The sequence below is a fragment of the Sitodiplosis mosellana genome, unplaced genomic scaffold (assembly GCF_009176505.1).
Source record: "Sitodiplosis mosellana isolate CC-2019 unplaced genomic scaffold, AAFC_SMos_1.0 Smas_scaffold_1, whole genome shotgun sequence".
NCBI classification, from domain to species: Eukaryota; Metazoa; Arthropoda; class Insecta; order Diptera; family Cecidomyiidae; genus Sitodiplosis; species Sitodiplosis mosellana.
Window position 1 is genome coordinate 12727019 of NW_022595244.1, and position 25110 is coordinate 12752128.

At 37.7% G+C, this 25110-nt stretch overlaps 1 protein-coding gene across 1 annotated transcript; it reads right to left on the minus strand.

Moving 5' to 3' along the window:
* Nucleotides 1–446: 446 nt before the first annotated feature.
* On the minus strand, nt 447–22316 carry LOC129572466 (dynein axonemal heavy chain 5). Its single transcript, XM_055452433.1, has 46 exons — nt 22155–22316; nt 21265–21424; nt 20842–20983; nt 19460–19919; nt 19101–19382; nt 18636–19016; nt 18407–18574; nt 17778–18308; nt 17588–17707; nt 17320–17531; nt 17106–17239; nt 16526–17016; nt 15988–16420; nt 15727–15926; nt 15524–15653; nt 14603–15452; nt 13596–14490; nt 13285–13528; nt 12885–12969; nt 12272–12330; nt 12021–12172; nt 11913–11943; nt 11466–11821; nt 11142–11316; nt 11029–11077; nt 10821–10948; nt 10510–10743; nt 10099–10332; nt 9270–10025; nt 8657–9195; nt 7514–8538; nt 7282–7427; nt 6986–7206; nt 6671–6919; nt 5852–6602; nt 4955–5772; nt 4715–4883; nt 4501–4653; nt 4133–4425; nt 3014–3506; nt 2749–2938; nt 2484–2640; nt 1412–1507; nt 1212–1268; nt 1005–1137; nt 447–913 (listed from the first exon to the last, which is right to left on the minus strand). The coding sequence occupies exons 1-46, from the start codon at nt 22314–22316 to the stop codon at nt 660–662; spliced, it is 13998 nt and encodes a 4665-aa protein (XP_055308408.1). The 3' UTR covers nt 447–659.
* Nucleotides 22317–25110: the final 2794 nt, after the last annotated feature.

Here is a 25110-nt window from a genome sequence, read left to right on the forward strand (position 1 = left end):
CTGTTGGGGTCAGTCTCCATTGAATGAACTTGGGATAGTTTAATTATTGTTATATTTTCATCGTCATAACTATTGCACTTTCGCATTCAGTGGAAACATATGCTGGTTAATGAACCCATAGTTTGAACGAGTGTGGATTTATTTGGTTTGCTTTGTTATCCACTAAGGATATTTATTTAGTTTTCATTTCATTTCCGTGTATGAATCTCAACACACGGAGATGAAAATGAGTGGTGTTCATGCAATAGGAAAATACCACAGTTATTAAAATTGAAACTACAAATGAAAAATTGGACACAGGAAAATTTGAAGTTTCAATTAATTTTCTGCCACACAGATGATAGCATACAATGTCAGTTAGAACCTTGACATTTATTATTCATTAAATGTCAACGCGTGTTTGTCATATTCACAAATTTCCATTTACTTACGGCTGAAGTACGACATACAACAATCGCATCATTTCAAATTGAAAAATCATATCAATTTAGCTGAAATGAACGAGAAAAAAACGCATTACATTCAGCGTGCCAGATGCTCTATTCTAACAAGCGTGTTATTTTTATTTGATTTCGTTTGTGTTTTCAGTAGCTCATGAAATCTATCAAGGTGAAGTAATAAATGGTGTGCAACAACAAGCACATGTCATTGGAATATTTTTATTTGATGTCACATAGCAATGCAACGCCTCGTAATGTCCAATGCCGTGGATTGAAGTCCGTTTCGAAATCGATTGAACCCACATATTTTTGATCGGTTCGCTGTGGCTTTCGATAAATTGGACACTCATACAGTCGTGGATCTTTTCCGGCCGTTGTATTAATGGCATAGATGTGTATCACTGGCATTTGTTCATAGAGAACTTTTGGTCTTGACTCAATCAGTTTGCCACTGCGACGATCCAGCGATGCACCTACACATGAATTTTAATTATTAATTATCCATTATACCAAATGAAGTACCAACAAAAAAGTATTTCAATATAATGTGTATTTTGGGAATACCTTCGAGAAATAGCCCGTGTACGTAAACACCTTCAGCAGGCGCCTCGTTAATTTCTTCTTTATTATGGCGCGTTATTTGATTCTGCAAAACAACCGAATCAAGTGCCCATCCTTTGTGAGCGCGAGTCACCTCCTAGACGACACGAACCAAAAAAATGTATGAGAATGTATTTTGTGTTGAACAGGTTAGACGTAGTATAATCTTACTTGTCGCATGGCCGTCAAAAAGCCTTGAGGGTTAAAGAATCCCGTCATCCAAAACACCTTCAATTTAAACATGTTTATGTTGTTATGCACGAGATGTGTTTTTTTTTAAATAAACAATCATTTTCTAATGAACTTTGTCGACACGAGACGCGACACAAATTTACATCAAAACAAATAGAGTGAAGCAACAAACCACTTACCTTCGGTCGTTCGGTTAAGAACCATGTGCGAAATTGTGCATTTCGCTCCAATAATTCAGTGTACCAGAAGCCGAGCGTTGTTGATTCCCATGAAATCTGTTTGTGAAAGAAACAAAATTGAGAATGACAAAATAATTGACACATTCGAAATTGATTTTCTTTCAGCAGTCGCTTCAAACGAACAAATTGCAAAGGAGCTTTTTGATATATTGAACATTTGCTTCTAAACGATATATCTCATTCAAGATTAGTTTGACGGAAAATATTTGAGAAGAGCTGCTTTTCAACAGCAACTGCAGTGAGATGTAAATAATAATCCTTTAATGGTTCATACTCAATTTCACTTCGACCACATGGGCGGAGATTATATGGATGTTGAACAAAACCACAACGTGTTGTTACCACTAAATACTGTTGCCGGCTTTTGTGGTATAAGCCAAAAGGTAGTAACTTTTGCTCAGAAGAACAAAATATTGCGATCAGTCAACCCAACAGACAGCAAAGCTTAAGATTAAATTCACATAAAAATATTTCAAATTCTTTGAGTCTGTCAATTCCTATCCGATTGACATAGAAAAAAATGTGTGTTTTGAATTCAAAATAATCTAAAACACTCATTGTTTCAATGACATTGCATGCTAACGGCAACAGCATGATAAGTACCGAGAAAAGCCTTTGAGATGCAGGATTTCTTTTGAATTTCTCACGAAATCCAAAGCATGTGAACATTATCGCTGAAGACATAAAAGGTTGAATCAAACATCCTACTTGTTGTCCCCAAAGCCGGCAGCAATATTCTTAAATCATAAAAATGGCCTTATAACGATGCGTCCGTTTACGTCGAATTAACATCGGCTCGAAATGAACGGGAATAAAAGCCAAATGTTTCCAGTCATTTGACAGTTATTCATGCAGCCAAACCACGCAAACCAATTGATTTTCCAATTAATATAAACTTAAAGACAGTCACAAGGAAGCTGGCACATTCGTGACGCAAACACTCTTTCTATCCGCATGGTTTGCTGTTGTATTTATCAGATTGTGTGCTTTAATTTTAATACATTTAACTGACCTTCATCCATTTTTCGGGTATGCGAGCATCATACATTGCATCAAGCGATGCTCGTAACGTCGGATCCATAACAATCGTTCCATCGATAGCAAGTTTCAGATTGCATAAACTCTCGTAAACTTCACAAATAACTCTTTGCATTCGATCCAACTCTTGTCTAAAATTCGATCGGAATGGTTGATTAAATTTTCGAAGCGAATCATTAAATACGGGATCGAATGAATTTAGTTTGATAATGACATCAAAAGAACACACGCATGTATACCTGAAGAAGATATTCATGGGTAAAAAGGCGCCCATTCGCTGCAAAGCTTCACGAACTTCGAACGAAACGTATTTTGGTGGTAGTTTTCGTAGCATATCATCAGCCAATTGATAAACGATACTTTCACGTGTCTCACCGCCGCCACCACCACCCTCTTTTGGTTGTACGCTTAAAATCGTATCCAAAATACCTTGAACGAAACACATACTTGAGATGTTCTAGCCGTATATCCGCACGATTTACATATTTGTTTAAGTTATCTTACCTTTGGCCGTATTTATTTGATATGAGATATCAGCATTCGGGTGCAGACCAAAAACTTCGGGTGTATCATTTGTTGGTAAACTATTTATGTACTCCATATACGTATGCAAATTCCGTGACATTGGCACGCGGTAGCCTTTGTGAAACTCAAAATTGGGCGATAGCAATGTTTCATTGAACCAAACACTGGTGAATGTTACCAGCAATCGTTTATCGAAATCGTCTGTAACACGTCCACCATACATCACTTCGCCAAGCATGTAGCACAGCGTTTGCCATGACACTCCTTTCTTCGGATCAATTTCGTCAAGATGATTTTGGATGAATTGCACGCTGGCTGCAAAATCGGCCTGATTGAATTCGTATGGTATATTCCAGCCAAGCGGCCCAAATTTTCTCCGCTCCTGAACGATTGTGTGCAGAAATGCAATCGTATACAGTAACGGAGGCCATTGGGGTGCTGTCGTATAGTCCAAAAAGTCTTGCGAAAACGCCTGCAAAGAGAAATGCCGGGAAACAAAGCCAAATATATAAACAAATGCGCACAATTCAATGTTATTCATGTCAGAGCTCGTGTTCGATTCAATTCATTTTCAATGGAAGTTTGGTTTAAACGATGTTTTTGGTGTGTTTGGAAAAAAGTTTCAATATTTTCACTCAACTTTTATCAACTTTTGCCAATTGAGCGAAAAGAAAAGTCATTCTCTCTCTTCCGAACACTCGAAAAGAAACGGGGTAGAAGTTAGAAAAAAAAACATTGACTTTTCTGATCGATTTAGAACACTCGTCGGTTTTGACATAAGCATGTAATTTGCATTCATGATTCTATGCAAATAGAATACGTTTCGATTGACACATTGAATAACTTAAATACACAAACAAAAACTCAAAGAAAAAAGATTTTTCAAATGAAAATAAATTTCTTTTGGAATATTTCATGTCGTACTTTGAATAGGTCAAACACACCACGAATTAGATTGTGTCATGTTTAAAAGGTGTGTGTTTTATGTGTATTTGTTTTGAGTGAAAGAAAAATAAAATCGACACAATGCAAACGCAAATTAAGGCAACCACTTGAATCAAAAGTTGCCAAATGTTCAAAATGGTACTCGAGCCCTACCTGGTAACTGCGTTTCAAACTGGCTCTAATGCCTTGCGGTGGTTCATTAGTGAATTTGATGGCCATTTGCAGCAAACCAATTGGAAATTCTTCGTGCACTTCGGTCGTAACCCACAAACGGAATGTGTCATCCAAGTGCTCCGTTTCCACTAGAATGTCGATAATTTCGGAACAAAACGGTAGTGACAAATGAACATTTTGAAGCAGCACCCAACCACCGCCAGACATGCCTTCGCTCATCATTCGCCGGGCATGCACCTCTTGACCTTGCCCCATCGACACCATTTTCAATGCTATTGATTTAGATGAAAAAAAACAAATATGTTTCAATCAAATATGCGAAGAATATGTGATAAACGGATACGAACGAATATTCTTGTTTTTGGCAAGCGTTGCGATTTGTGATGTCGGATCCGAACCAATTGACAGAATACAAACGAGCGGTGTACGCGGTTCTGATTCACTCCATGTCACGTCCAAATCCAAGATTAACATTTCACTGTACTCCGGGCCAAGTGACTCTGTTTTTAAGGTAAAGTTGAAAGTAACTAATTTGAACGATATTCAAAATAAACAACTTACCTTCAATATATTTCTTTGCTTGAGAAATGGTGCGATCCGGACTCCATGAGCGTATGAGCAACAATTTACGAAAGCCATCCAGTGTGGAACTGTACGAGCATGGAATCTCTTCAGCTTCCGGTTTTTCCGATTCATACCACAACTTCCAATCTTTTTCGTTCGTTTCAATCTGATGAAAATAAAAACGAATTCGTTTGATGTAATCTTATGCCAACGAACATCATAAGACAGTCATCTTACTTTTTTCAGTAAATCACTAAATGTGTTCAGTTTGCTAATTTCCACTAAATTCAGCCAGGTTATGTCTAAAATCCAACGGAATGGTTTTGGTGCGACAGCATTTAAATCGAGTGATGCGCCGCCTTTGACAAAGGCAAGAAATTCTTCGTGCGTAATAATTCCCTTATTATAATCAATTTTTATGGCTAAAAGAAGCGTGTAGAGTTGCTTGTGACGTTCGTATAAGCTGCGACTGGTGAATGCCCATATTTCATAGGTTAAATATTTCAATATGTTGTTGATACGCTCTTCGGTGTTATTGCTCTTCGTTGATTTCGTTATTGAATTATCGAAAATCACCAAAAATTGTTTTAGCGAATTCTGGTACATGACATTGACATTACTCATTTCGACAATTAAAAAGTACAAAATTGAGCCGCGCGTTGCAACCGCGCGGAATTCTTCGCGAGCAACTGTGATTTTGCGCTCGGTCACTTCGGAAATTTTCAATTTTTGGTTAACTTCTTCGGCTGTTGTTTTCGTAACGCCCAACACTTCAATCAATTCCTCATCATCAACCAAAGAACCTTCAGATGAACTCAATCTCAACAACAGATTCGCTTCAAGCTCTTTCATACTTCGCTGATTTTTCATCACACTTTCGAACAGTGCAACACGTTCCGCTTCCAAATCCGATTTTTCCATTAGAATCACCCGACCAAGCAGTTGATCTTCCAAACCGCGCATTGTCACAGTGAAATCGATAATCGACGTTTTTGCGCTGATTTCCGGACTGAATGGTGGATTTGGAAGCTTCGTGGTGATATACAACATAAATCCTATACAATAAATTGAACAAAAATTAATTAGTCGAAATGAATTCATATACTATCATTAAAGCTGGAAAACCCGACTTACCTGGCATAACATCACATTCTTTATCGCCAACCAACACCTTTTCAATACTACCCGATTTGATAAAATTCTTCTCCAACACATTATCAATCACCGGATCGAGTTCGGTGCCAACATCTTCAATCAACAACGGTCGACCCAATGATAAGCTATCTTCCAAGTGAGTGCGAAAATATTTGTGGTTTAATGAAGTGATTTGCAATTCATTTTGGTCTTCTTTGCACTTTATCCAAATTTTCCCTTGAATTTGCGGGTCAATCAGTAACGGATAGCTGCGTGATTTTGTGGCGATGAGTGCATTTTGGACGGAAAGTTCATCATTTGGTAAGCCTTGCAGCGTCCATTCGCTAACCGTCGATGAGTCGACCATCATATTGGTTATATTCAAGTTTATGGTGAACGGAATGCTTTTCGCTTTCAGAATGCTCATCCATGTTTTCATCAAATTCGATCGGAACTCTTGATTATATGGGCCGCAATATGATAAAAATCCGGTTGCCAGCAAAACATCACCGACCAATTTGCCGAGTTGGATTTTAAACTCTTTACTTTGCTGGGTCCATCGTAATTTCTCGCCCTGCAAACCTTGAATCAACGCTGTTGCCGCCGTCATTTTGCGCAAACAAACATTTGCCGCATCGGTTAAACGCTGCTTTTCGCCGACGGCAGAATCGTATTGATTTTTCACCTCTTGCAACGCATTTTCACGCTCCAGCAATTGATTTTCAGCTCCTGCTAAATCTTCCATGGCAAGCTGAAATGGAGACGAAAAAAAAAGTTTGAAAAATATTGACTCTGCTAAATACGTCACAAAGCTTTTACCTTTAGTCGAGCTTCTTGCAAAGTTAAATTTGCTTTTAGGGGAAGTACTTCTTTATTCACGCCGTGGAAAAATGCCATCGCTTTTGTCCACGATAACAAACCAGCAACGTCACCGCACACACGTCGTGCCATATCCATATTATAGTCCTCCATAGCGAAATACGGTTGCAAAAAGTCGATAATTTCGTCGTTTATTGAATCTTTTGGGTAGTTTTGGAGTTGTAGCAAAAACGTTGTACTCGCCATCATCTGTAGGAAGAAAGTGTGTTGAGATTTATCTTTCTTTTTCTTCAATTTTTAATGAGATCTCATTACTTTGAGCGACTCTTGCCAACTTGGTTTTGGGCAAGGTGCACCCGTATCGGGAATGCATGGATGTAATTTTCGTTGGAAAAATATCAACACACAGTCCATAATCCGCATGATTAAATGCGGAGGTCGACCAAGTTTACGAACAGTGGCAATATGAGCGGGTTTTATGGTATTTAGCGCCGCTTCAGCTTCTTCGAGAGCCGGTTTGGCTTTCTCCAGTTTCTCTGTTAATCGAGTAATTAATTATTTTATTCGAATCATAGTAGCAGCTGCTAATGTTTTACATTCATGAACAATACCTTCAGCGTACGCTTTTTCTTCTGCTATTTTCGCAACGAGAGCCTCCGCTTTTTCCTTTACGATTTGCACCTGGTTTTTGACCACTTCCGCTTGACTGGCTTTCTCCGTCACTTCGGTCAACACACTTTCGGCCTTTTGCGAAGCTCTGCAAGAGACAACCGCATTCAAAACGAGAATGAATTTAAATATGAATGTCAAACTGAAAATGCAAACAAAAATATTTTAGCATACATAGCCAGATCTTGTTCCATAACCGCTAAATCTTTTTTCAGTATCTCCACCGAAGCAGATGCTTCGGCCAGTTTTTCCAAGCCAGTTTCCATTTTTTCGACACCATCTCTTAGTTCGCTCTGTTTCATTTGATAAATGCTCTTGTAACCGGCAATGAAATTTAAATACGATTTCGGTGTAACGTGCGTGGCTCGTCGAAAACGTTGAAAATATTCTATTGATATATCAGACACAATGCTCTGAATGGTTCCTAATGCTCGAATCAATTCAACTTTCACCTGATCAACACATTCAATTTGAAAATCGGCCAAAAAGTGGCGAGCAACCGAAACGAGAGCGTCTTTTGGCCACGGTTGGAACCAATCGACGGTACAGCCAGACACCAGAGCTGGAAAACGTTGCACACGATGACGAAATGTTTCGCCAACCGGCGAAAAACAGAATGCAACATGCAAATTGTGACAGGCACGCTGCAAGAAATACTCCATCACCGTTTCCGCATTTATGGCCCGCTTTGGATTTTCTCTCTTCATGACCGGTGTCAATTCCGAGACGATTTCTTGCTGCTCATCTCGAGTGAATAGATTTGAAATAACGCCAGAAGACAGAATGTTATTCAAATATTCAAGGAATCCCTCTTCTTTTATGTCCAAATCCGAGAACAAAAAGGTTGTCCCTTTTCCTTGAACTCCACAGCTTCTGTACAGTAATTTCAAATCCTCGAGAAAATTGCTCACGTTGTACGAACGCGTCAAACTGATTTGGAAAACCTTATATCCAGCAATGAATGTGGCCAATTTTGTTAATGACTGCTTTCCCGAACCACCTACGCCCACCAGCATCACATTTCCGCGCGGATGGCGAATGATTCGGGAGATTTTGATCAAATGTAACATTGCATCAGGGAAGAAGACCAGATCCATGCCCAAACCACGAACCATTTCATTAAATTGTGATAAAAACATGTTCAAACGCTCGCGCAGTACATCGTATGAGTGAACGGGTTCATACACTTTTGGAAGTTCCTTTAGCAAGAGAAAAGTACAAAATTGTTCATGTCATTTTTTCATTTGTTATCGATTTTTTTGACATAAAGTATGGGAGGTATGTGAAATATTGTTCATTTTCGTAAAAAATACATACCATATCTGCATCTTCGCCTTCTTCGCCCGTCGGTTCAGGAGCATCTCGCATAAAATCAACGAAAACTGGGTTCGATCGAGCCATATCCACATAATCCTCACCCAATTCGGATAAAATTAACGCAACCAGCTCAGTGCTGAACCACTCTTTGTCCGATTCGATGGTGAAGCGGTCAGAAAATACTCGCATGTTCTCATGCTTCCATAATTCAATCATAATATTTTCACTCGTAATAACTGTCGACAATGTACTAATCATGCCTTGCCAAATGCGAGATAAATCCCGTAAACTGAAAACGTAATGGAATTTCGCCGGTGTTGGCAGCAACTTGTTTCGTGTTCTTAGCCATAGAAGGCGTGTTAATGGAATTAGTCGCTTAACGAGAGCACGAACACCTGGCACAAAACCACGTTTCACATTGTAGTGGCCTTCGCCAACGGTGCGAAAAATCTTGTCGATTGAATCGTTGTCAGGGATGTTCACATTGAACACACTGAATTGACGCTTCAAACGTTGCGGAATGTCATTTCGACCACCACCTGCCGCCGGATAAGTGAATAGAAAAGATTTATTCGAATGTCTTCGTAAAATTCATCAAATGGAAAATGTTTACCTGGAATGCCCATTGCTCCAAAATATTGAACATCAACGATGTTTGTAAATTCACCGGGTTTTTCGAGACTGTAAAAACCTTTCATGTCCATTGTTTGACGCACAATTTCATTTGTGACTTGATCACCCCACACATTTATCTGAGGAAGATTGATGTCATCAATGAACACAATCATTTTGCGACCATTCGATGGACCAAATGTATTGCCCAATCGTTTCTCAACATAATTTTCGATAGTTTTCTGAAATTGATACGGGCTAGTGGCTGATGAAAAGTTAAACGAGCGACCAACGTGGGTTTCGGGGCTCATTTTCTTCATGTAATTTTTCATAATGACTGTTTTGCCTGTTCCTTGTTCGCCAATCAACAAAACGGCTCGTTCTTGCTGTGCAACCGAACCAATTAAATAATCGATGCAAACGTTGTCCACAATCGGAATTAAAATACTCGAAAAATCTGGCGTTGCATATTCTGGATAAACGTAGGTAGTAACAAGCGTTTTCCAATTTTGCCAATTGCCAGCTTTTGTAACAAAGTAATCGAATATCGATTGTTGCACATTTGGTTCGGATTCTTCTATTGGAAAATCGAAATCGGCGAATTTTTCATGAACAAAAACATCCAATTTTCTACGGTCTTCTGTATTCAAAAGAGCTCCAAAACTCCATGTCATCGCAAAAATGTACAAACGATGCAAATGCTCGACGGAGAATAACTCTTCTTTTTCTTCAGACGGTTGGTCTTCGGGTGTCTCGTCTGAAATTAAATTGAACAACAAGTGAAAAAATACTCAATACCATGCTTTTCACTAGGCACATTGCCATTTTACCTTCAACACTTTCATGAACTGAAGCTGCAACCTCTTGGTCGTCAGTCTTTGGTTTCGGTACCAACCCTTCGAGAATAATAAGCATTTGCTTAACGATATTGCATTGTAACACATCCATTTTCAATTGTAGGTTTTGCGTTTCCCATGTGTACAAAGTTTGAAAGGATTTGTCAAACATTTCCTGGAAAACGGTCACCTCACGTGGTGAACGGGATTTAAGCCAAGCATTTAGAACTATTGAAGAAAAAAAGCAAATTGTGTGAATAATTGTTCATCATTTTCAATGGAAGAAAAGACAAGGGTAAATCACTCAAAAGTAATACAACGCTGCTGAAAAAGTAATACAACTTTTTAGTGAATGGCCCCTTGAGAAAAGAGCTTTAAAACAGAATATTTCAATCGTTAAATTACTTGGTACCCAATCCAAGCCCGATGAACTCATGTAAACCATTCCATTGCGGGAAACCGTTGCCGGCGATGCATTGTCAATATTTTGAGGCTCGAATATAATTTTACATGTTGGTGCCATGCTCAATCGGTCACCATTCGCTAGAGTCAACGTTTTGTTATCATCCAAAACGGAATTCAAATTCTCGATCCAAATACTGTCGACGGGGCCGTCGAGCACAAGCCAAACGTATTCATCTTTTGAATACAGAAAAAGACGGAAAAATATAGGCCATATAGAAAAGAAAGCAAAAATATCATCATATCCTACGAACTTTTCTTCATTTTCAACGTTTTGCGCCAAAGTGCTGAGAAAATACCATCCGTCCAATCGTTTGTTGCAACATCCAATTTACCAAACATTTGTGCGGCGGTAATTGCTTTCGGATTCATTCGCATTTCCCTGTAAAATTATTATTCAAACCCACGCACCCAACTAGAATTTCGCATTTATGAATTAAATTACGCACAGCGAACACAAACCTGTGATTGTCACCCATTTGAGTTAATGATTTCATGAGTGTTTGAATACCTTGATGAAGAAAAATCAAATTGTAAGCAATGTTTCGATTGTGGTTCGTTCATAATGAATTTACATGTTGTTTTGCCAGCACCGCTTGGTCCTAGCGTCATTATGCCGTGTCGAACCATTTGTGTTTCGTACAATTGAATTAATTTGAGAACCCATGGCGGATGATAGACTAAATTCTCTGCTTCCGTTTGCTCAGCTATAGCTGCTTCGAGTTCCGCATAAACAGTCTTTTCGATTGTCTAAATTCCGAAATGGAAGTAGGAAAGAGAGGGGATATGAATTGGATTTGCCAAATCTCTGTTTTATCCGGAATGCTATTCGTGTTCTCATGCTAACGGAGATTTGATACACAAATCGCATTGATTAGTTTCGTGTATTTTGTATTTACTTGATTAGGGAACAGATCTGCAACCAGCGAAATGAATAAAGGTTCATCATCATCAATTAATTTGGACAAGTTCATATCACGTAAAACTCGCATTACAATCGTTGATTCGCTATCCTTGGAATTTTGCCGTTTTGCTGCGCCAAGCGATCGCAAAACTGATAGAATGTTTCGTAGACCGAAATCATAATGCACTTGTTTTGTTAACTGTTCCTCGCATAATTTGTATAGCGTGTAGAATTTCCGTGCCAACGTAATGTTTTCGAGAAAACCGCACGAAGCCAATTTGACACGAATAATAATTTGACGATCGGGAACCATCATTGCCACCGTTCTGAATTGGATTTTCAGATTTTCAGCTGAAAAATCATGTGAGAGAAAGAAAAAGGGCGTTAAATGGAAATTAATTTTTTTTTCCCTACGTAAACATGTATTGTTTATTCTGCTTACGAAGCTCCTTGCGGCCTGCATAGCCCGGATTCTGTTGAAAGTGAGACAAATTAAAATTGAAACGCAAGCTGTTGTGATAATTCAAATAAGCTCTGAAAACACACTGACCATTGTAATGAAAATGCCAAACTCATTATTCAATTCCATGGTGTCGCCGTCGGTGAAAACGAAAGTTTTCTTTTTTTCCTTGCGGGCGGTGAGTACGACAGCTACTTGTTGAGCAGCAACCGAAAGTACGGGCAATTCAATCCGATTGAATTCTACGTGAGATACAGATAACGTCATTCATTTCTCTTTTTTTTCCACTTCACGCACTTGCGAAAGCCTCAAACGGCACACAATGAGATAAAATCACTCACCATCAAAGCAGCCCCAACTTCCAGATTGCGCTAATCCTTTGTAAATACGACCCAAACCTCTGCAACGTCAAAGCCGATTTTTTTTTCGTTCGTTCGTAAATAGAAAAACAAAAGAATATGATAAATATATGAGCAATGACTCAGTTTGTTCATTTCGGCCGTGTTCGTTTGTTTTTTGAAATTGAATTATCCAGTGATGGAAGTTACACAATAATTCGGTTGAATTCTAAATCAGACGTCAACCGTGTTATTCGCGAACGTGAATAAACAATTGGAAAAGAAAATCAGAAGTGAACAACAACAACTTTGTGCTTCGCTGTGCACGTATTCGCTGACAATTTTCCGTTCTTTTCAGTTTCGGTTAATTTCATTTCTTGTACCTTCTTTCACGAAGTCGTTCGTTCATCGGCGCGACGGCTTATCGATACATAATACAAATTACAAATCAATTTCAAAGAAAACAAATAACTACGTAAATTGAATAATACATTTTCGATAATTTGCTTTCGTTTGGCATTCAATTTATTATGATTTCATTGGATAAAAGTGCCTAAAGTGAAATTTATGTTAACGCAAATTCAATAAATTACCTATAATCTATTTGATCACTCACCTATAGTCCATCTGATCGGAGCAATTGAAAACGACTACATATTTTGCCAACGTTTTTCCCATATCTTTGACAGTTTCAGTTTTACCTGATAAATGATGATGCAAATCAAATAACAACCACACAATTGCCCGCGTTTGACGAGCCACAAATCTGTGTGCCGTCTACAAATCACGTACTAACTGTGTGCTTAAGTGCAATCTTCATATAATAACTCTTTTACGATAGAAATGGAATCAATCAATTGAATCCAAATCAAAGTATTAGAAGAAAAAGAATCAAAATCTACTACTGAAGTTAGAAAATGACTAAAAGGGTCAGAACATTTGGATTTCATTTGTCATGGTTTGAGTTATTCATTATTATTTATTTATAGTTTTATTTGTTATCGATTGAAATTTACCTGTTCCAGCGGGTCCGCATGGACTGCCTCCCATGCTCATTGTTAATGCCTGTGCCAAAGTAATGTAACAACGATCTGTAAGCGGTGTGATTACTAAACGATCTGTACATCCCAAATATTCGTTTTGATACACAAATGTAACATCGGTGATTGACACCCAGGTCTTGTCATGGTCTTCTTTGAAATAAAAACGACACTGCTTAAGCCACTCAAAATCATTTGCAGAACGAACTCCCATGCGACACTAAATCAATGTAAAATATTACGAATATCAATAAAGAATTGTATTTAAATCAGAACGAGAACGTTACCAGAATATCAAAAATATCCCGCTGATGCACGTGAATCGTAATGAGTGTTTCGAATTTAATCCGTTCAATTTTGGTTAGGTCGCGAGTTGTTTGATCGATAAGAGTGTTTAACATCTCCAAAAATTTGTTGTTCGTTTCAACCATGACTTTCTTTTCCATTCGTGCTTGAATTAGCGCCAATTCGGCGTCGCGTGTCCATATCATTTGGATGCCCAGCAAACCGATTTGTGCCGGCATTTTCTCCAAAAATGGAACCATATTGAAATTTGGGTCATTTACATTTGTGTATGCCATTCGAATGATCGAATGTAGAGATTGTTGTGACGAGTGAAGCAGCGATGTTAACCAGGTTTCTACCGAACCTTCAGCTCGAATTGCACGGTCTAATTGAATAACTTCACCCTCTGACGAAACAACTGCTAACATCTTATTATATTCAATGTCATGGAATTTAACGGATCGTGTATTGTCAAAAATCGAAAGTAAATGATTTTGTATCGTGTGTGAATCGGAAGCTTGACCTAGAATTTCCAACAGAGCCGGATCGGAGACAAAAAAGAACCTTGGGAACATTGTGCGTTTTTTCTCAAGATATCCACTCAACGACTTTTGACACAGCTCCAATTGCTCTTGCAAATGGGGCAAAAGCTGTTTGAGCAAATCGTCGCCTACACAGCACGCTACAACGCCGGGTGTCTCATGAGCACGTTGCATAATTTTCTGCCAAGATTTGTCGATTTTCGAGAAGCGTTTCGCCTCTTTCGGTAGCTGCTTTGCAATGTCGCCGCCTACAAAAACTGCCTCCAAATAAACCCACATATTTTGAACCAACAACCAGCGCTCTAGAATTTCATTCGAATTCGATAAATCGTACACCCACTGTTGAATTTGTTTGCTTTTCGAAAAATTTGCAAAATACAAATGTTATAAAAATGTTATGTGGATTCAAGAAGAATTATGCGTTAATTTCGACTTGAAATTTAAAAAAAAAACAAATATGATTTTACCGGAATGGTGCATTATAGCGATTTGACATTAATGAACCGAGTATCATTAGACTGTCTTCCAATTGCGTTATAGTTTCCGCTGTGGTGTCCCCACGCAAGAGAAGTTCACCGCGGTTATTGAACGTCATAAACTGCAGCTCGTAAACAGACCATTCGTTTGTCACTTGCTTCAGTTTACTCTCGATATCTTTTTCTTTTATTGAACTTATGCAAATGTCTTCAATACTCTCTTTGTGCTGCCTGATCGGGGCTTCGAGTATGTTTTTCAGCGAAAAACCAGCCGTATCGAATTCGAATGTAAATTTCGTGACTTCCATGATTCGTGACCAATGGCGAGGCTTCATGGCTTTGTTCGCCATGAGCTCGAGCAATGGACACATATCGTTAAAGTCGTCTATGGTTCCCTTAAGCGCATGGAATGCTGGCCATTCTTTCAACGCTTTTGGCAGTTTGCGGCAGCGATTTTGGAACTCCATCAGCTCATTGTTGATTTCTTCGATGTCGATTTCGCCCCACGGAATGTCATAGTAGCTGCTCACACGATCGATTACATCGTTGTACAGTTTGTACAATTTTTGCAAGAGATTCAACTCTTTGCGGATTTGACCAAGTTCAGGGTAGTCAGTTTGAGGCAAGCCAAATAGCTCTTCGCCACTTTGGTAGGTTTGCAAACGACGCCATAACCCTTCGAAACGATTCTGAAAGAGAATCAGTTTATCTGATGCCTCACGCGGCGTTAAACCGGGCTGCATTGGACCGGTATTTCTGTATTCATTGACATAATCGATTTTATCCGACTTGAACGTATCCAGATTCTTGAATAGGTCCGATTGAAATGCTGGTTGCATTTCTGTTGATTTCAAGAAGAATTATGCGTCAATTTCGACTTGACAAAAAAAAAGGAATGAAATATGATTTTACCAAGCAATTTGCATTGTGATTGCAATGCTCTGGCCAATAGTTGGTTGAATGTATATCGTAAATTGTCCACTTGATCGAAGTGTTCACGGTCGACTGCTACTTCATATCTGGTCAAAATGTTGAATGCTTCCTAAAGAGCGGAAATCATTGAAAAATTTGCAATTGAATAAAATGCTGAAATTGAATCAAAATCTCAAGCTCACCTCAATTGGTTCAATTTTTAGCTCCATATCCACCTCTTGTTCCCGTATCTTTGCGAGAGTGTCCATTATCATTCGAACATCATCCAAGTCGCGAATATTTCGATCCAATTTTCTATCCATTTCATTGATCACTGCATACACATAGTCCATTTCACGCTTATATTTCTTCTTCATCGCTTGTCCAACTTTGTGTGTGCAGGCTAAAATTCAAAATATTAATTTAGATTTTCAGAATATAACAATTGAATCAAGGCTATCTACATTTTATTTCAACAGCAAGGCCGTATTTTAATCTTTCCGTTGAGACTGCAATGCAATTGCAAAGGTAAACAAAATCCGATTCGACCAATAAGTTTGAATCCAATTGAGCCAAGCAGTTCAGCGTTGATTCAAATTCCAACAGCTCCATTTCCATCAATTCTCTGGTGGTTTTGTCATTTTTCCAAAGGAAATGATATGGTTTCCAACTTTTAACAAAAGTTGCCAATTCCGGCTTCACCGATTTCGTACAATTGGCTAGCAAATTTTGTATTTTCACCACTTCTTTGTTTTCCATTACAAAACTATAAAAGCTCTTTGTCATGTGTGGCATTTGTGGACGTTCTTCTGATTGCAAATTGTAGAGTTTGCGTCGACGTGAGCGTTTATCGTCGTGCTCAGAACGCCGTGGCAATCGAATATGACCTTGAGATGACTACAAATGAAAAGGATTTTCAAATTGTGAACAGATTTCGATACTTTTTCTACTTTTAATAGTCATTATGTGCACAGAAAAACTGTTGTGTCATGAAAAATTAACCTCTTTTCCCGAACTCCATTGAGCAACGCCTTTTGCGACGCCGGTTATGTTCTTTCCCGCGGTGATTAGTGCTTCTTGTAAGTCGTCAAGTGTCGGTCGAATTGTTATGTTCGGTATCATTAAAGTGGAATGCACCAAAAAGATGGGCTTCTGTTTTTCGATATTCGATGGTTTTGGTTTGGTCGTTGATGTTTCACTTTTATCATTTTCGACCTCTTCAATAATGAACCGCTTACGCAGCATGTCCAACGATGATCTCGTCACTTTTATCAGCACATCGATAACTTTTCGGCTGTAGTATCGTCGCATTTCGGACACAGCATTACTTACCATCTCCTTCATTCCCTTCGGTAAACCATTGTTTACCGATAGTAATGATACGGGATTTTCAAAACACGACCAAAGAATGCTCCAATCTTGTGGCTGTTGACCGTTGCCGCCCGATTCTTCGCCATTTTCCTTTGAACGTATTGTGTTTATGCGAGATTCGTCTGGTTTTAAGGATTTTTCATTACAAAAATTGAATTGAAATTATGAGTAAATACAAAAAAAAGGATTGATGGTGACCACAATGTTTTACCTTGAGCCATATCTTCACTATCTGTGCTCATCATCGATTTGAACTTTTGAGTGGCATCTTGAACTAAACTTAACACTTCTTCAACGGCCTCTGACACCATTTGACTTTTGCGATTCAATTCAATAGCTGCCAATCTATGCGAAAAAAGACGAATTTTACTTATGCAAAAATGACACTTTCGTCCAACATTTCTTTTCAATCGTTTTCAACCAACCGACAAGATTCTTCATTCTTTTCCAAAAATTCTTCGATTGTCCAGAGCTCATCTCCAGTTGGTAGATTTTGTAATGACACATCATGCATGGCTGATAATACATTTAAAATGCGATTCGCATAAATATCATGAACTCGTATAACCAGCACATTGAACGTTTCAATGGCATTTTTGCATTTCTCATAAAATTCGACCCATCTTGGATTTGTCCACTGTGTGAAGAAAAGAATAATTAAAATTCATTTGATTCGTATGTGAAATATCCTACTCTTATTCGTGTTAAGCCAGGTTTCAGCAGTGAAGTCAATTGAACCAGCTGTGGCAAGAAAAGTGGTCGTACTTCTAATTTGACTTGTTTCACCGTTTTCAAGAACATATTGATTAGTTCCTAGAAGAGTAACACCTTTTATACTGAATTCTTTGAAATTGAACAATTTTCAAAATGAAAATTTAATTACATTCAACGAGTCTTGGATCGAATGGAAGTGTTGCTGTTTTGTGAATAATGTAGCAGCCACAATGGGTAGTTCGATGTTCATTTTTGCAAGGCAAGTTGCTTCTCGTATCAACAGCGGTATGGTTGGATGGAGATTAACATATAATCGGTCGTGTTGAAGTGCCAAAACTGGCTGCAGAAGTGCCACATCGGCAACGGCAACATCTTGATCCAACCAAATGTTTATCATTTCTTGTTCGTATTCAGCGAGAATATTTTTAACCGATGAGTATTTATTTTCAAGATCTTTGGTTGCCGGCAGCGTTCTTAGCACTTGATGTGAAGTCACACTCGACACCAACTCAGTGAGATGGCATTCAAGTGCACGACACCATTTAATTCTGCCGGCAATTGGAGCGAATGTACGGGGCAAAGGTGGATCATCGCGTTGCTTACGAAACAATGTCAAAATACGCTGAACTTCCTTCTCGCTATACTTTAAAATGCGTTGGTATTTATCGTGCATCATGGTCAAGGGAATCTTTTCACTGACCTAGACACGAAAGTAAATAACACGATAGATAACAAACAATAACAAAGCTCCATATCGAAGGTGTGATTGTTATGTCTAAAGATAGTGCTCATGTTTACCTTTTCAAAACGAATTAAAAACCGCATACATTGCGGCGTTTCCCACACTGAATCGAAATTCGATTCGATAACGGTGCCAATCGATGTTTTTAGAGCATCCGTTTTTGTTATAAACGCATTGTAATCCACATTAAACTCGGCATTTCGATGATCCAGATAGTCGTATCGCTGTAAATTATCCGATAATTTCCATAAACTATTTCATTTTTCACCGGCGAATGTGACCTACCTTGGACACGACCAATTTTTTTGCCTCCTCAAATGTGGCCATTGCATTTTCGAGCGCTTCACCGAGCAACAATCCCTCGAGGCGGCGAGCGAACAGATGATTGTAATCGTCAATCAAATTGAACATTGCAATTATTTTTGATAATCGGTCACAAAACGTATCGAATTTTCCGAATACAAAATTTTCCGAAAATCCAAACGGTGACTGATTGGGCAAAAATGGCTGTTCGCGTACGCCATAGTATGTCTCTCGATACATGTGATTCAATTTGATGCAGTTGCTCAATCGTGTTCTTATGATACTTCGATCCTGCGACCAAATCGTCTCTTTCCCACGAAACGTAATATACGATTTACAGGTTTCAATCATTTGATTTGTTATCTAAATTAAAAACGTTGATAGAAGAGAGAACAGTGAGCGTCTGTATATATTGCACACCATTGTTCGAAATTCTCGTTTGTTTACCTTAACCATCAACGATGATGTGCGTTCAGAGGTGTTGTAAAATTGTGAGACACTATAAATTAGACGGACTGTCTGCAACAGTCCCAAAATAGATTCCCTCATATTAACTGGGTCATCTAAATATAGTGCATGGCAACTATTTTCAATGGCTTGAATAAACTTGGAATTATCGCGTGCTTCATTGTAGCAAAATGTTATTTTCTTATCCGTCTCCTTCCATTCTTTCATCACCTTTGAATTGGCTAAATTCAAGCATTGTATCGTGCATTGAGTGTCTCTATCCTAAAGCAGTTCGAAAAATTAAAACCAACACATTATTGATTTACATCGAAACAGAATTGTCCATCGTTTTGACGCACCTCTAAATGTGATAAAAGCTGTGAAAATTGTGCAGCCCTTTTCTTCCAATATTCAAGTTCATCTTGGGGTCCGCTTGTATCATTCTCTTTCCGAAGCTGTTCACTTTCCATTAGCACTTTCGCCACATCTCGAATCCAATTCAAAACACGTTCTTCGAGTTCACCGCAAAATTCCTTGTTCGTTGACATCTCTTGAACTTCAGTATTGATGCCGGTTCTTGGGAACAGTGTTTTTCCATCGTCAAACACATTTTTGTTCTGGCAAACCTGTTCGCATACACGAAGTGCACTGCAAAACGATCGCAAACCAGGTAACAATTGGCTATTGATCAAGCTACAGCCCATATCGTCATCCTCAAGTTCAGCATTCGGATATGCTAATGCTTGCATAAAGACGAATTCGACAATACGTTCGATTGACGTCACTAAACCAACTTTTGCATCAATTAACCCGCAGTACCTTTCCATGCCGACACAAGGAAGCACACAAAAAAGGTAAAATGAATGTCAGGAACTAACCAGTATGAATTTTTTTTCTTCTGAATCTATTTGTTCATTATTGCGCACAAAGTAACTAAAATTGGTCGAAATGGTTTTTGCACTGACGACTGAATACTGTCAATATAATGGAATTGATCAATTTCATTCGATACATTATATGGTAACCATCAGACAATAATTTATTCATTAAAAAATTGTCAATCATACGATTACAATATGGCATTGCCGGTGATTCTTGGCGGTCGCCGATAAACATCAATCGAAAAGTAACATTGTAATGAGAGAGAGAGAGGAGAGAGAGAGAGAGAGAGAGAGAGAGAGAAGTCGTGCGGAGGAGTTGAATACATCTAAAAATATGTCACCGACTGACGGTCGAACGGATGTATGGTCTTGTCAAGGTAATTCAAAGCATATGCCAACGTAAAAAAAATGATACATGAAATGGTTTCAACGGCGCCAAAATGTCAACCAACAACAGTTTATACACGCACAAAGAAAGAAAGCAAATTTTAATCGCTTGATTCGCACAACAGTGGAATTTTCTCTCCAATCGCTGCTGCATGTAGCCAACTAATTTGCATGAACTAATGGAAATCATTCAATTGACTTATTTCAGAATGAGGTTGTCTGTTCGCAATTTTTCAACAATGAATCGATTATTCACACATCGGAAATTTACCACCAATAATCGTACTGACCAAATCAAATGAACGGAACGGAATGGGCTGGAAGTAAATGCTCAACGTTTTCCACTAAATATGCAAAATACGTGTTCAATTTGCAAATGTGGCAACAAAAACTCGTGAAAAATGTATCGACATAAAATGACGGATAAGAAAAACGGAGAACAAAACACGAATAAATTAATGCGATTTACTTACAAATCCTTCTGAAAACCTTCTTCGGGCAACGGCTTTGTCGTGTTCAACCGAAAGATGTAAATACAAATGTTGGTGAAAGGACAATTCCATCCATCGGTTAGAAAGAGCTTATGCTTGTGAGCCGGTCCGGCAGGCGTGGTTCCTGCAGAGAGAAAACCCCCGTACAAATATGATGCTAATCTTGTCATTCAATCGTAATGTAAACGTGGTATATGACGTCATATATGTGGCTTTGTCAACCATTGACAAATTTAGGATGCTGTTATCGCTGTATTATCAATGCTTACTTACTCTTATATGTACAAACATACGAATAAAGAATATCGTACGTTGTGATTTGGGATAAAAGACTGCAGTTTAGCGACTATACCATACGATTTTCTCATTTTTTTTCCTTATTAATACGGTTCCAGTGGTTCTCACCTTGTGGTGTTTTCGATGTATTACTGGTTCCAGCGGCTCTTGATGGTCCCGGTTTTGGTTGGTCTTGTTGTGCCACTGAATCAGGTTCATCAACTTCCTGATAAAACCACATCAGTTTGTTGCGCATATTGGGCAGAAAAAGCTGGTTTATTTCGTCCAACTGTTTGAATTTTCAATCAATATTAATGCGCTCGAAATGGCTTTATACAAACGGAGATTTGTGAAATTAATGGCATGTCTCTCATTAATCCACATCATATTCATTGACGTTCAAATGTAATCAAATCGGAAGAAATTTTCCCATTTGCAACCGAGCTAATGACAACAAAGCATCGAAAAAACGTTTCCATTTGGTACATCTGCGTGTTAAAAGTAAATTGAAAACGTAATCCAGAGGATTATGACGGAAATTCAGACACATAATGTACTTTCAATCGATGAATCGTCCGAATTTCGAAAGTTACGAATTGAAATTACCGATTTTCGTGCAAAAAAAGTAACGCCGGTAAGAGTAGTTAGACAGAGTTAGAAAGTTGTATACACATAAATCCATATCATCTGAACAAGGAAAGTAGATTGTCGATTAGACGAAATCATAGATTCTAATTTCGGAACAAGTGACTGATATCAATTATCATTTTAGAAACTGTTGAACTTGTGCGTTTGATTTCGGTATATTTAGAACGAAATTTGGTCATTTGACCTCATTTGATTAAGGCATAATCGACAATGGGCAATAAAGTGTTGAATTCTATTTATGGTCATTGAAATTGAAAAAAAAAATTAAACTGGTTTTCACCAGTCTCCGTACATAACATTTTGAATGAATTCAACGAAGAAATTGGGGGGATTAGAAATGCCGTTGCATTTAGTCAATAATCGTTATTTACCATATCGCCTTCGAAAATGTGATCCATAATCTGATGTCGAGGAAGCTGTGTGCCATCCATAAGCAACTGGAAAATAAATTCCAACCGCGGATCCATTTCGCCACGCCGTGCCTTGCGCTCGCATTCTTCGCGTCGCCTCTGCGCTTCCGGGTCAACAGCCATTTCGAGTTAGATTGTTGTTTTTTTGTTCGATTTTTTTTTTCGTTTGGTAAAAGAGGCAAAAAACAAAATATTTGACAAAATTGGAAAAATGTGGCAAAAATGCGCTTTGGCTTTGCAGTCGGACAAAATTCAAAAAAATTCTTCAATATTCCATACACAGGTGTATTTACAGGAAATGGTTAAGACCATAAAATTGTGCAAAAATGTCAAAAAAAAACACAGTACTAACGTGAGAATGTTCAAAACAAAAATATTCTGTATGCAAAAATTCAGAATGGGAATGAGAGTTCTTAATTTTTTTTTTTTTCATTCAAGTTGAAGTCAAATTTCTTTTTTCGTAGTTCTGCTGAAAAAGAATTGATCGAAATAGAAGCAAAAGAGAGATTTCTCGATTCAGATTGTGTATCATACATTTTCGACTGATAAATATGAACAAAACAGAAAATGAATCCAATATCTTAGGTGCTGTTATAACTACGCGAATTCACAAGAAAAACTAATCAAAATGCTATCTTTTTTATTTTAACCAAACGAACAATAAGTAAGAGGGAACCAATTGCTTTGTATTGGCTAAGTCTTTAAATTTCCATTTAAAGTGCCTTGCGACATGAGCTATGGATGAATTTTAATTAATTTCCGCTGTCCACCAACTTTCTCGTGTTTATTTTTGGATAAACAATATTCGTATTCTAAAATAGAGCGAGTTTAACCTTTTCCTTTTTCTTATCATGAATCATGACCTAATAAGGTCAGTCGTAGTTTCGTTTACATTTTCGCCCACTTGAATATTTTTGGAGAAATAAATAGTGGTGATGTAGTGCATTTTACATATTTCGTTTCTATTTTTAGCAAATAATTAACAGGTTGACAAAGTTATATTAAAACAAAAGAAATATCGACGACGAATGCGAATGTGGGATGAATGCGAATTGAAAAAGCTTCTAACAATTTGTCATTCATGAACATAGTGAAGTTCAGACAAACCGTTGGCGAATAAATATGATGTATTTTACAATATCGAACAATATATTAATAGACAAAAGGACTAAAGTTTTTCAAGCTTTTATTCCAGTTTTATTTCCATAGAACAATAGGTTTAAGTATACGCCTGGATAGTTTGATTGTCCACATCTTTCTGCCCAGCTGACTATGCCCATCAGGTGGTGATGGTGGTTTTGAAATGAACCTATTAATCTTTAGTTGATGCTTTCATGACACAAACTGATCAGCTTTGAAAAAAAAACCTTCACATTTATTGTGGTTTTTCACTGGGTGCAGTGCATTTATTAATTTATCGGCGATTGAAATGCAAGATATTTAAATAAATAATATCCTAATTATTCAAACAGTAGACATAATAGGAGAATGAGAGCACATGCTTATCATTTTCACGTACCAGTCGTTCTTATCGTAAAAACAAGGCATGCATTCATTCATTTGGTTATGAAAATCAAAGAACACCTTTTTGATATACAATAATAATTTGTTCGACTTCATTTACATTTGTTTGTTGTAAAGAAATTTCATTCATTCATTTCTTCTGATGTCATTTTTTTTACTTTTCACTCTAAATGACGTCTCCGGTTTGCATATATGTACATTTCGATTTCAAAGATAAGATTGTTTCCCGTAAACAATTTAATTAACCGAGTATGATTAAATCGTTGTTAAAAGCTCATTTTTTCACAATGAACCATCGCCAAATGGATCATAGCACTTCGATGAAATAATTGATAATTTTTAGCGATGAAATTTGAGTTAAAATAACAATAAATCGTAATTGTAGAGAAATTTCAATGAAAAATTTGGTTTTTGTTTTCATTCGTTGAATTGATAAAATAGTAAGTAATAAATAATTGCAAATTTTCGACGAATGATCGTCGATCTCAAGATGAATGCAACTGTCGAAATTGATTTCACCTTCAATTGATATTGAAATATTTCCGAAGAATTCCATATGTCAACATTTTAGTATTCAACCCTCGATTCAACCACTCGAGTTGAATTTTTTTTAGCTAAGTAAGTCTACGTGTAAAAGTGGTACAGTTCTTCCTCTTCTGTATATATTCAATATGAGTTAATAATTCTGAATAATTCCGCTAGTTTAAAACAATACACACTTCTCATGATGACTTATTCGATTCACAATAATAATAAGAACGAAGCAGGTGTTAAAAACCATGAACAACCCAAGTATGTGTCGATCGTCAAATAATGATAAAAGAAACATGCTTCTGAAATGGAATTACACTAGAAAGTTAAGGCAATTGAATAGAGCGAGAGAATGAATAAAATGCGTGTTGCTCTCATTTCCTCAACAAAAAGTTCAATACCACGGTCATCAAACTGTATTAGTATTCGCCATCCGCTTATTGTCAGACTTTGAACAATTGTAGAGCGCCATCCATAAATAACGGCAAAATCAGCTGTAAATAGCCGTAAGTGATTTCGACATATTGTGAAATATTGCCAAATCATACCAATTAGTACTGAATTTTGTCGTCATTTATGGACGGCGCTCTACAATTTCACACTTCGTATTTTATATGTATTCAATACAAGATTATATGTGTGTGGTATTCGCGCCACGTGTATTATATTATCTGCCAAAATTTATGATGTTTGGAAATTGAACGAACAGAAAAAATGATACCGAAAAACGCTTGTGCCATGAATAAAGTGGCTCTCGAATAAGACACGCTCGGTCGAAGGTAAAGGTATTTCATTCGGGCGATTATTATCAAAACCATGGCATAATTTAAGGAATTTCGATTTTTGAGTATTGACAACTGCC